The 13611-nt window shown below is 34.4% G+C and overlaps 1 protein-coding gene across 2 annotated transcripts; it reads left to right on the top strand.

The window, feature by feature from the left end:
- The first annotated feature begins 188 nt into the window (after positions 1 to 188).
- Positions 189 to 3769, top strand: LOC126878052 (cysteine--tRNA ligase, cytoplasmic). 2 transcript variants are annotated; one of them, XM_050640450.1, is made up of 10 exons: positions 189 to 337; positions 433 to 627; positions 743 to 1085; positions 1230 to 1370; positions 1453 to 1663; positions 1729 to 2198; positions 2307 to 2451; positions 2601 to 2806; positions 2875 to 3237; positions 3297 to 3769. In XM_050640450.1, exons 2-10 carry the CDS (start codon positions 449 to 451, stop codon positions 3420 to 3422), a joined length of 2184 nt encoding a protein of 727 aa, XP_050496407.1. In that variant the 5' UTR covers positions 189 to 337; positions 433 to 448; the 3' UTR covers positions 3423 to 3769. The 2 variants fall into 2 exon arrangements, with proteins under 2 accessions (XP_050496407.1, XP_050496408.1); XM_050640451.1 differs by lacking the exon at positions 189 to 337 and having other exon boundaries at positions 485 to 634.
- Positions 3770 to 13611: the final 9842 nt, after the last annotated feature.

Genomic DNA, 13611 nt, shown 5'->3' with positions numbered 1-13611 from the left:
TTCTACACTGATATATACATGCAACGATTTCCTCGTGTCTTTTCGGATATCGAACGTGAATCATTCAAGAGTTTAATGATAGTTAATGTGAACAGTATTTTATATTATTTGATTAAATTAAGAGAAATATATTAACATTAATACTAAATATCCTATACGCGAATATATTGAAAAAGTAATGTATGTGGAAACAAGTAAAAATTTGCAACAGAATTCTAGACACGTGATATTTATTTGACAATCTTTCTTTGTATATTTGTCTAAACATTTCTTTGAAAGCAATTGTACACAGAATTTTTGTATTGAAATATTTTTGAGTAAAGCTTTTCATAAAGAGGTAAGTTTAATTGTATAACTTTTATTTTCTAGAAGAGGAGTAATGAGATAGATAAGATATACTTTATGGTTTTCATCACTTTTGGATATTTCCAGTTTCTAGAGATTAAAAATGGCAAAAAGGTTACAACCATCTTGGATGCCACCAGAAAGAAAAAGCAGCTCAGTTCTTAAGTTATACAACAGCTTAACTAGGGAGAAAGAAATATTTGTCCCTCAATTTGGAAATCATATATTATGGTATAGTTGTGGACCTACTGTTTATGACGCATCACATATGGGACATGCTAGGTACAAAGTTGCGTATAAAATTATGTATTTAAAAAATGCGTATTATTTTATTAAAATACTATAGATAATAATATTTATTTTTTATATATTTGTTATCATTTTTGTCACTATTTAGATCATATATATCTTTCGATATATTAAGGCGTGTCTTATCTGATTATTTTGGATACGATATTTTATATGTGATGAATATTACTGATATAGATGATAAAATTATAAAGAGAGCTAGACAAAATTATTTATATGAGAAATATATAGAAGAAAATCATACTCTTGATGAAATTCTGGATGATGCAAAATATGTAATGTGTATTTTTGAAGATACAGTGAAGAATACGAATGATACAGATAAAAAATGTATGCTAGAGGCATTGTTGTGCAATGTGGAAAAAGCTATTGAAAATTTGGAAAACGTAGTAAAGCTTAAAGATGAAGAAAAAATGAAAGAATATCAAGAAGTATATATATATTTTTCATATTTTTAGAGTATAAGTAATAAATTTATAAGTAGAGATTATGTAATTTAATATTAATAATATTCTTATTAATTTTATTTAATAATTTATCTAAAGATACTATCTTTGTAACTTCTATGGATACAGTTATTATTAAAAGAAGCACGAGATCCTTTGGCAGAATGGTTGGATAAAACGAAAGGAGCTACAGTTACAGAACATTCTATTTTTACCAAATTATCACAACATTGGGAAATGGAATTTCACAAAGATATGGATTCTTTAAATGTAATATTAAGTATATTTTCTTGATTTTAACTATATATATTTATTAATTATATTGAATAATTCATAATGAAATTTTCATTAGATATTAAGGCCAAATGTTTTAACAAGAGTTAGTGAATACATACCTGAAATTATAACATTTATTGAAAAAATTATAGAAAATGGAATTGCATATGAAAGTAATGGTTCTGTATATTTCGATGTTGCTACCTTTGATAAGCAGGATAAACATTATTATGCTAAACTCGTCCCAGAAGCATATGGCGATACATCGAGTTTGCAAGAAGGAGAAGGTAAAAATTCTTTTTTTTTGAAGATGAATGTGTTCATTTTTGATAACTTTTAATATTTTTGTTAGGAGATTTAAGTGGTACAAAGGTATCTGAAAAAAGATCACCAACTGATTTTGCACTTTGGAAATGTTCAAAGGAAGGAGAACCTTGGTGGGAAAGCCCTTGGGGTAAAGGACGACCAGGTTGGCATATAGAATGTTCAGTTATGGCATCTATAATTTGTGGAGAAAGTTTAGATATTCATACTGGAGGGATAGATTTGAAGTTTCCCCATCATGATAATGAAATGGCACAAGCAGAAGCATACTATAATAATTCTAATTGGGTTAAATATTTTCTTCATTCTGGTCATTTGACCATAGCAGGATGCAAAATGTCAAAATCACTAAAAAATTTCATTACTATACAAGATGCATTAAAAAAGCACTCAGCAAGACAACTTAGGCTTGCATTTCTTTTGCATTCATGGAAAGATACATTAGATTACAGTGATGATACCATGCATATGGCCATTCAATATGAAAAGTTTTTAAATGTAAATATAATTATTTGTTATATAATATTTTATGAATATTTTATTTAATATTATTTAATTCAACATTTAATAATGTAATATATGTACAACACCTTGTTTGTATTATAGGAATTCTTTTTAAATGTAAAATGTAAAATTAGATCTTTGGGTTCAGAGACAAATATTAATACTTTTACTAAATGGACTAAATCTGAAGTGGAATTAAATGAAAAGTTTTATCATGCCAGGGACTTAGTACATAACGCATTATGTGGTAAGTGAACATTTACAAATATTGTGCACTGTAATTGTATAACTAATATATATTTTGCTATTATGTAATTTAATATACATATTATATTATATAATTATATATTATATTATTTTGTATGTTAATAAAACCTACGATACATTTTATTATAGACAATATTGATACAAGGAGTGCGCTTGATGCCGTTAGGGATCTTGTGACGCATTGCAATATTTACATGAAAGAAATAAAACAACCAAATACACTATTACTTAGAGATGTTGCAGTTTATATTACAAAAATGTTTATTATATTTGGGGTTATATCATCGCATGATAGTATTGGTTTTCCAGTTGACAGCAATACCGCGAATTTAAATGTATGATTTATATACATTTATTTTCTCTTTCCTTATGTTCTGACTCCTTATTATAAATTTTATTAAAGGTTGAAGAAGTCGTTATGCCCTACCTTGAAATTTTGGCAAATTTCCGTGAGAAAGTAAGAAATCATGCTAAAGCTTTGAAAGCTAGTAGTATTCTTGAGGAATGTGATACATTACGTGACGATATTTTACCAAATATTGGAGTTCGTTTGGAAGATAGTAATGAAGAAGTTTGTAAAATTAAATTAGTAAATAAAGAAGAACTATTAAAAGAGAAGATTCATAAGAAGCAAATGGAGTTGGAAAGGACGTTGGAGAAGGAAAGAAGAAAAGCGGAAGCTGCAGCGAAGGAAGCGCTGAGAAAAATTCCGCCTTCTGAGATGTTTAAGCTAGAAAAAGATAAATATTCTCAATTCGATGGCAATGTATGTAGATTTATAATAATAATACATTCCATTTTCTAACTAAAAACTGTCTTGTTTAGGGTGTACCGACGCATTATATTGATGGTACAGAAATCAGTAAAGGACAGATGAAGAAGTTGCTGAAATTGCAGCAAGCCCAAGAGAAGAGATACAACGAATATCTTGCTTCTACCAATGATGCTTAACACTTTTTGTCCGCATAGCGTTAATCTTGTATACTGGAAAGTTGATTATTTAAGAAAGATATTGGTTTCACCTTTTTAATATATTTATTTCAACATTACTTTTTTTATCATTGCATTTATGAACGTATTACGTTTATGAACGTATTTATGCTTACATAATATTTATGTTTATGTTTGTACAGTACTTAATTGAAGAAATTAATTTTATTTTGGCACATGTTTCCAATATTTTACAGGTTGCTTATTTATCGTTATACGCATACTTACAATATCAGTCATACTATTGTATTAAATCAACATTTAAATATTATATATGATATGTATTAAATAAAAATTTATTAAATAAATTCCTCTTTAATATTAAAAAGAATCCACATGAATTTATAAAAATAGAACTTTATACGTACTACATACGATTAAACTGCTACATTTTGTGGTAAAAAGTCGTTTCGGTGATATTTGTAATAAATTAGCCTAATGTTATTTACTACAGAGATATCTTTTAACATTGAGTTAATAGATTAGTGAAGGCATAAAGATAGTATAACAGAATATGTATTTTTTTGTGTCCCACGTTTTGGGGTCCCTTAGCATTTTTGTTACATGCGACGTCATTATTCAGTATAGTAATGATATGAATTAAAACCACTGACGAAATGTAGAAAAGACAGTGTTATAATATTAATTGCTTAAATATTATAAATTAAAAATTTTATTGTTTTCAACAAGTAATTAAAAGCCTTTTCTGATGTTTACGTTACGAGAATTTAGAGAAAAATGAGCTTGCGCGCAAGTTCGATCGGATATTCCTAATATATATACCCGATGACAGGTTATATATTTTTGACAAGGTTGCTCGAAAGTTAACGACCTTCACCGATGTCATGAAACATAATTTTTTCATTATAACAATCAAATTTAATCAAATTTAATAATTTCTACATTTTTATTGTAATTTTACGTCTTCAACAATTTATTACAATAATCATTTTTATAATTTTTATGCTTTTTTATAAGTTAAAACAAAATTTACGCTTTTATGGTACTAGTTTTTGGCTTAGAACTATGTTAATTTGCATTAAATTTTAATTATGATGAAAATAATTATACTATAATTGTTATTTATCAGTGGTTAAAAATAATCACTCAGCCTAAAGAAAAAAAGATTTACCTATGTATATAGTATTTCAACTTGTAGTAATTACTGCTTTTTTGGAATTGTTTTACAAGATTTTTAACTTTTACTTAGTCATCATAATATCTTATAACAATTTATAAATTTGTTTAACTTAATTCTAAGCATATAAATAGACGGACACACAGGCAATTTTGTTTTACTTTCTAATATAAGATTATATTAAAGTATTGTTTTAGTTGAATCACTGATTTAATTACTTATGTTATTTTATTTAATAATGTCTGTAGTTTGTTTTTAATATACGATAGCACTCCATTTATTTAAACTTGTCGCGGGATAAATAGTTCATATATGTAATAAGATCATACTGATTTTCTTTACTGCTTGCGATTTGTCGTTCATGTAATAGTAATTCACATTCAGATAAATGAATTTAATTACTAGAGGTTTATTTAATCGAGCATTAATATGTCAAAGTTTTATTTCAATAACAGAGCAGGTTTAAACGGACTAATTACATTCGGCATTATGTTACAAATTGTAGGGAGCGTAACAAAACCTCTGAATAGTCGGTATTACAGAACATGTGGCACAAAGCTCCGTAGATGACAAGTTCATTTTTATCGTTGAGTCGAATACAATTCCCATATTTGCCGTAGCAAATCGCAGAGGGCGTAAGAAACACTGATCTTTTTCGAGGTCGGTATTTCAGACCGTGAGACACGAAATCTATCCTGATATCAAGTCTATCATGCATTTAGTCAATGGCGAAGATGACGGAGTAAAGAACAATCGAAAGATATCTTAGAATGCAAGCAGATAATGTCATTGTTACATATAAAATTATTATTTTCGATCGTGCAAAATGTTTTGTGACACGTTGCGATTGGAAACACCAGAGTCCTGGAACGAAATAAACTTTGCACCATTTCCATCTAACCGGATGAATCTGACATGTGATGCTGTCCATTATTAAAGCATAATACCCCTTTCACAATGACGCATGAGTTGGTGTGTGACAGCTTTATAAATGTAAAAGCGATATAATGCTCGACTTGCGGCGAACCAGACCGATATTCATCCCGCATTCAGAAAGTGTGAAAACGCGCGGCGTGGCGAGGCGAGACGAGAAAGGCAAACGGGTCGTGTATCATGCGCTTTTCCAACTCGGGAAAATACGTCGTCCGATAATGTCTCGTATCAAAAACCTGACAGAATAATTACAAAATATCTTTCGACTTTACATATTTTTCATATTATGTACATATTTCTTTTAATTAAAAAATGGTGAAGTAATATATAGAGTGTCCGCACTATTAGCTTCTTTCTACTTCTTTCGTGTAACAGGATTTTGAGAAAAATACAAACAAACGAAGTTTTACTAATTTGTATGCGTAATACGATCGCTTGAATAGATTTGTTATATTTGTCATAACCTTCATTTAATGACGAGATTGTGAATGCTTTTAAATTGGTAACTACAATTTTCTCATACATTAGATAAAAGTGGATATAGAAACGTTTTTAATGATTTACGACACAACAGAATTTAAGATTGCTGAAATACGAAAGTTAACCGAGTGTTTTGAAGATCTTATAACATTGTATCTATTGGGAACGGTTATGAAATTTATATTGTATGCTATATTGCTGAATTCGTTGCTAATGATCAAATAATCATGGTAAACGAAATAAAATAAACGAAATAAAAGAAAAGATATAAATGCAATTATCCCTGAAGCAACCGTAACATATCTTCCTAACCCTTCGAATCACATTGGTCAAAATTCGTTCACCGGGATCACACGATATTCTAGCGAAATTACAAAATTCCTGTTAGCGTGTACTGGATTTTACCAGACGGTTTTCTTTTCGTTGCGACGCACGAAGAAAAAAGAAAAAAAAAATGCGAATGAGAGAAAGAGAAAGTAAAAAAGACGAGTAAGTTGACGTTAACAATGCGTGACGGTTGGCGCAAAAAATATGCTCTCGAATATGAAGTCAAGAGCGGTAAAAAAGCAAACAGACTTTTCGCTCGAATTCTTTCTTTTTCACTCGCCCCCTCTTTCACTCTCTTTCTCTTTTATACTCCATCTTTTTCCATCGGTGGCGGCGTGAATGAATACGTAAATTTTTTCGGGAGAAGTCCGATTTTCACACCCCAAAGTCGAAAGGTCTCGATTCTTGATTGACACCTGAATGTTCTCGTATGCATATATAAAGCCACCCTCTTTCTCTACTCTTCACCCTCTTCGTCGCACTCCTGACACGCGGTTTCGTTTCGTTCGTCGGTTTCTCTTCACTGCGAAATCGGAGTTCGGTAACTGTTGTAATTTAACGAGCACCACTTTTCACTCGTATTACCAACGTGTTCATACATTTTTTCCTTCTCCTGGTTTCTTTCACGCGTTGCCATTTTTCCTCCTCTTCCTCCACTTTCGTGACGCCACTGATCAGAGTAACCGAACGATATAAAAGAACAAAAAAAGAAAAAAAAAGGAAGAAAAAATACATATAGAATGGTAGAAAGGTGAAACGTTATTGTATCGAGAGATCGACTTCGTATGGTGAATTGAATCACGTTGGTAAATTAGAATAGCACCCTGGGCTCTGTAATCTGAAAGACCTGCACGTTATGCTGATCGCACCAACGGTTTTTCTCGAATTCGTTACGTACAAATTTGTAAGATTGATTTCGGGGGCAATGGCGAAATTAGTGGAACAAGGAAAGAACAGACTTCTCGCGAGAATTCTATACGTAGAAACATTGTTGATCATCGTACGTGTAACGTTTCACAGGTTTTGTAAAGTCCAGTTTTTAGTTATAACGTACTGTAAATTAAAAACCATTGGAAGATTGATCAAGATATCTCGAAATTATTTGAAGATAACTCAGAATGGAAGTTATCAAATTCCAAAATTGTTAGAAATTGATAAAAATCATCGACAAGAGTATATTGAAAATATTAATACATATTTTAAATACTAATTAAATACTAATTTTATCGAAGACCTTCCTCCAAGCAACCTGAATGGACTTTCTAATTTTCCCTAATTAATTTGTTTCCTTCTTTTTCAATTTATACAATGTTTTCTTACTCAAGTATATGATATGTGCATATGTACTTAAATGTTTCATTGATTAATATATTATATATACATATATCGCTAAGCAATGATAGATTAGAGTATAAGCGTGAATTCTTTGGTACCACAAACGAATTCCGATATTAGGAAGATAACTATGAGGTAGACATAAATAATGCATTGTTCGGTATTCGAGGACAGGCATCCCAGTGTGTGCTCGTGTGGTATCGGGGTGCGTTCGAAGGGGTGGCAAGAGGCCACGAAGCCCACTTTTATAACTCTATCGACGATTTTCAGCTACCCTCTCGTCGGTTTTCGATTTACACCGCAGACTCCACCGTGCTCTTATCCTTTTGTTTGATTTATTCTTTTTTTCCCGCGGAGGAGTGATTTTCGAAACTTTCCTAGTAGCCCAGCCGATTATTGCTATTGTTGCGCCCTTTCGGCTGATCGGTCACGTTGAAACGTTCGAAAAGTCGATGACAAATTGCCGATAGAATGTTCATCGGCCTTCTTTCATCTATGTTACATTTATGTTATTTATGTTCTCGGCACAAAAATTATTATGGAAGGAATGGAATTGTTTTTGGAAATATTATGATTATATTTTTCACGAATTATGTTCATTATAATTCGTATTATATTTCTTCAATTTCTATTCGATTACAACAACTAGCTATTGCATTTCCCGTATTAAAATCTCTACAATTATATTTACATATGGATACAATGAAAGTTATAGTTACCTATATTCACCATGAAAAAGCTATGTTTTAGTAAGTTCCGATATCATCGAGGAAAGATGTCTCCTATGTAAGAAATTACCACTGTGCATTTAATTAAATTATTGTCATATGATCTCTAACATAGTTACTTGGAATACCAATATAACTTGAAAAGCACGAAAATGTTGATTGAAGATTGAAGATTGAACTAAGAAATTGAATTTCAACCGAGGAGACCGATATGTATAGTGCTTGCGTAAGCGTTAACCGTGAGAAGCTATCCGACGAAATCGACCATCCACCATCCACCATAATTACTCCAGAATTGCTTTAAGCAGCTATAGACGCTACTTGATCGTCTGTATCCGATCTCATGGGTGAGGGTCACGTCGTGCCAGTGTGTGTTTTTCCAGCGTAAAAACAGCGCATAAATACAGCTTGTTAGACGAGTTCACCTCGAATCCGATTGCGTCTCGCGTCGTGTAATGGTACCCTTTTATGTTAATCGGTAACCCTTCCGCGTTTAACCAGCTGCGTTCGTGCATTGTCTCGGCTAAGTTTTTCACGTGCTTTTTTTCTGCCCGCGTGTTTTTAATGAAACAAAACGCACGCGCCTATGCTTTGACCTGACCCACGTGTCGACTCGCAGTTAGGCTACGTTTTAGGGGTCAGTTTTTGCCGTAGTCCGCGATAGTAAGGATGGAAAAAAGAGGGGGAGAAGTAACCAGAAAGAAAGGTGGCGGAGGGTGAAGATTGGCTTGAATTAAATGAGAGCGAAAAAAAGACAGAAGGAAAAAATGTCAGGCTTGATGAAAAGTAAGAGCGGTTGCAAATGAACGTAACGCGCTTTCTCGCCGCCTATAATCCGCTCAACCCTTCGAGATACTTATTTATTTTTATTTTTAGACTTGACGAGGCGTTGCTGCGAGTACCGTTATCCGATTAATCACGAAAGGTTCGCGTACTTTTTTTTCTTGCAGTTTCCCAGTGTTTCGTTGGTCGAGACTTTTATTAATAATTTTGGTTGGGATGCATTAAATGAGATTAAAAATGAGCGTCTTTCGTATATAGCGACTATATTTAATCTAAATTCTCGCGAAACAATATTTTGTATTTTCATGCCTCTTCTATCAATGCTGTCGATATCGATTTTGGTAGCAATAATAATTAATTTTTAATTTACTTTTTACAAACTCGTTGGGAAGCTGTTAGACGATCTAATAAAAATGAACGAATAACCGATGTGGGACGAAAGAGTTTCTATGCGCGCAACAGTATCGTCGTGAAATAAATTAAAGCGAAGGTTTAAACAACCCTGAAACAAAGTTTCAAAAATGCAAAATTCCTACCAAAATTCATACCAAACAGAAAGTAGGCAAAGAAAGAAACGATAATTCTCTAAGGGAGAAATACGGTAGGAAGAAATTACAGATCTCGAAGACCAGCCTTCGAGCAAAGGGTGGGCAGACTTTAACCCTTTCGCCCTGAAAGGCATGCGCACAGGAAAGTCTGCAATGCAACCTCGGTAATTGCTGCACCCGAGACAAAATGGTAGGCGCTCGTAGCGATGGCGGAATCGCTGAATCTGTAAACCTTATCAACACCTTAGAAACTGAAGATATAAAAACTGTTTTTATCTTCTGTTTTCATCGAATCCACCACTTTCCCATCGATCGTCGATATACATACAACATACCTATATCTGTCTTCGAGCACACGAGCAACTTTGAAATTCAAATTTGACGTCGTTTGACTTTCGACTGAGTCTCGTCTCGTTCGTTTCGTGGTTTCTGATAGGCCGATAGCGTCTTCGAGGTTGCACTGCCACGCGTAAAGTCATGCTTCGTTGAAAGGAAGCAATTACCAGAGAGATTTAAGGAGGGCAAAGAGGATCACAGCGTCTTTCCTCTTTCTTTTCTTCTTCTTTCTCCAAACTCCTTTTTCTTCCTTCTACTTGGTCCAGTCTTCTTCGGGGTTGATGGCGCGGCTTGCTCCGTAGTTAGCGGGGCGTGTCTTCAGTTTCTTTGAATTAAACATCATGCCTGCTTCAATCAGCCCATCCCCTTCGCCTCTTTCGCTCTTTTCCATTCCTTCCTCGCCGGTCCACGAGCGAATCTCGTCTTCTCTTCGTTGCACAGGCCTCCGTTCGACGACTCGTCTTCGTTCACGAACACTTCGAGCGGGGTAGGGTGAGAGGTCAAAGGTGAATCCAAAGGGCAGCGGACCCCTCCCTTCCCGGGACACGCATCGCGAGATATATCTCTTTATAAATTTGTAATCAGTTCTTGCACCGGATTTCCAGTTCTACGTTCTTTCCCTTCGTCGCGTTCCTCTGCACTCGCGAAACCTGTTTCTCGTTTCATCCACGCGATTCTCAGATGTTTCAGTCGCTATTAAACGAGATCGAAGGAAAATTGTTCGGCAGGAAGGAGAATTTTAAGATTTATCGAAGACTCTTTAGAGCAAAAGGTTCGTTCGTTCGTTTGAATATTTTGCGTTTCAATTCTTTATAACGGCTTGGATTTATTTAGGAGATAAATTATGAGAGATGCAAGAAATACGGTGATCTTCGTTAATATTTGGACACCACGGCGATTGAGAGATTACTACCTTATAATAATATTATAATATTAATATTAATTTTCTAATATGTTAGAACACTTGTTCTAGTTGGTCGAAACATTAATTTTATTTATTCAACGTACACATTTTTCTACTTAGTAAGCGGTGAATTAAATAATGGCAGAATTAAATAATGGACTAAATAATTGTGGCGGATGGGAAGAGAGTCGTGCGTTTCGTCCCGGGACTACCGGTGGACTCGTCAGTAAGGCTATGCCCGGTAGTCCCTGCCTTAGACGTAGAGAGAGTCTCGCTAGGTGCGGTATTTATATCAATCGCTCGTATATTCGACCACTAGCGAGTTAAACAGACTCGTTGTCGTCGTAGCCCTCTAGTGTTGGTGGTTGGTACCAGCGGATCGCCCGGGAGGTGTTGCGCCGCGTTAATGCCTCGACCTGTCTGCGTCCTATTGATACCGATCCGCCACATAATAAATTAAATAATGAAATCGTAAAAGTATTCGGACAGTAAGTAAGTTATCTTACTTTCTTATATTTTTTCGAGTTTATTCATGCCAAAACTCATTCGACGTTCCACTCTTTACTTTTTTGCTTTCCGTTGAAACGCATTGGTATCGCGTTCCCTGTTTATGCATTCTTCGTTTTCATTCGACAAAAATATCTAAGAGAAAGAATCACACGGTCCTCTCATTAGTACTAATACCAGGGTTTTTATAATTTACCATAGTTGGAGTTACTTAGGTGGCACTTTCTCGAGAAGAATGGGACCGTATACATAAATTCAGCGTTAGAGCTGGAACGTCCTTCCACAAGCGTACATAATTCTTGGACTCAGGTGGTACTGGCTCGACAGGATGTTCATACCGCGAGCTTCTGGCACTCTGCTTTTACCGAAATTTATTTTGTACCGCGTTTTACGAGTCTTGTAAACGGGAAAGGAGTGGAAGCAACGTTGAATGCGTCAAAAAGTGTAATGTAGAGGGTGTTTCGATATTTAGACAGTCGTTAGAGAATAGTTTCTCAATAAATGTGGATTCAAAAGGTTTTCGATTCGAACATACAATTATTTAATGTGTTTTTTAAGCTTCGTTTTAAAGAAAATTATTAAACACAATCGTAAGAATCTTCGATGCTAAGACGTCTTGTTAATGCAAAAGCAATGTTCTCGATTGGTCGTGAACGAGATTGATTGATAACGTAGTGAATGTTATAGTTACTTTCCTGTAAAAAATTGGAAATTATCATTGTTCTTCCTCTTACGGTTTTCGCGTATGATGGCAAACACGAATATCTTTATTAGTGAAAAAATAGAATTGCACACAGTGTCGTTGACGATTATCGAAATAGCGTAGAGCAAATGATTAGCCGCGTCGACACGTGTTATGGAGATGAAGTGTCACGAAAATGATTTCAGGGTGGCTTTCGAGAGGTGTACGCTTTCACAGGATATCAGGCTTTTTGTGTCAAATCGATCCGCACTCGATTGAGCGAGGGTGTCACGGCGGTGGACGGATACATAACACTTGGGGCGTTCCAAAAACGATGTTAAAGGGTGTCTGTTGCCGCCGTGTGTAAATTTTGTTAGGACTACACGCGTAGATTAGCGTACACACGCGTTATACCGTTCATCGATCGGTTCTTTGCCGTTATAGAATTTTTAAACGGCGATCACCGTTCAATCCTCGCGGGGATCAACGACGCAATGTTTCACACTGACTAGTCCTGTCAATTTGTATGCTTACTATGAAAACGATGATGCGAACGAAAATACCAAAAAGTATACAGATCATCTCTTTCAAAACAGTGAATATTACATAATAAATGAAAAATAACAAGTACATTTTTGTTAATTTCTTCATTTCGAATAACTTGTTACATTTGGGCATAAATATAAGTCTCTTGAAAATGGGTGATCAATTTATACAATTTTATTTATTTAAAATCATTAGATAAACCATTAAATAAAAAACCAATTCTGGAATGTTCAATAGCGTGCAAAAATACGCGGGAAAAGTATTCGAACAATAAATATCTAGTAGTTCCTATATACATTTTCCGATTGATTTTAAATTTGATATAATCACGATGATCGTGTTTTATTATAGCGCTAATGAAATTTTAAGATGTTTTATATAATGCGTACGATGTGAAGGTAAAAGGTTTCTATGGCAAGTGTCCGGATATCTTCACGAACCAGTGCACGTAATTCCATAAGCGATTCAAAGAACAGTTTTGATAACACGGAGTTGATTATTGAATTTTAAAATTGCTCATCATATTTGTCACCTGTAGTCTTCATATAAAAGCAATGATCTTTGATACTGCTTTAAAAAAATACGAACGAATTTATTTATAAACGCGGTCGTTCTTACCGTTACCACTTACTATTTCCATTGATAAACGAGTTGACGAGGAACCTTCGCGTAAAGTTCGACGAACCCTTCTCAACGGAAGCGGTAAGGTACAAGGAGCAGGCACGAGGCGAAAGGATTCATCCCTTCCAGCCGCGGACCCACGGATCCGTGGTACGTAGGGGTTGAAAAAAATGGGTTGGGTGATCGTGGGTGAGTCACTACTATCGGCTAGGGTGATAGCGGCTAGGGTGGGTGCAGACTTTTTATCTATAGGGATTTGTAGCGAGCCTAGGTCCGGTTGCA

The sequence above is a fragment of the Bombus huntii genome, chromosome 2 (genome assembly GCF_024542735.1).
Source record: "Bombus huntii isolate Logan2020A chromosome 2, iyBomHunt1.1, whole genome shotgun sequence".
In the NCBI taxonomy this organism is placed as follows: Eukaryota; Metazoa; Arthropoda; class Insecta; order Hymenoptera; family Apidae; genus Bombus; species Bombus huntii.
This window is presented reverse-complemented; position numbering and strand designations above follow the sequence as displayed.

Coding starts and splice junctions, on each gene's coding strand:
- LOC126878052 (XM_050640450.1), top strand. CDS start 449: ATGGCAAAAAGGTTACAACCATCTTGGATGCCACCAGAAAGAAAAAGC. Junction 628..742: donor TCACATATGGGACATGCTAG/GTACAAAGTTGC, acceptor GTCACTATTTAG/ATCATATATATCTTTCGATA. Junction 2,452..2,600: donor AGTACATAACGCATTATGTG/GTAAGTGAACAT, acceptor ATTTTATTATAG/ACAATATTGATACAAGGAGT.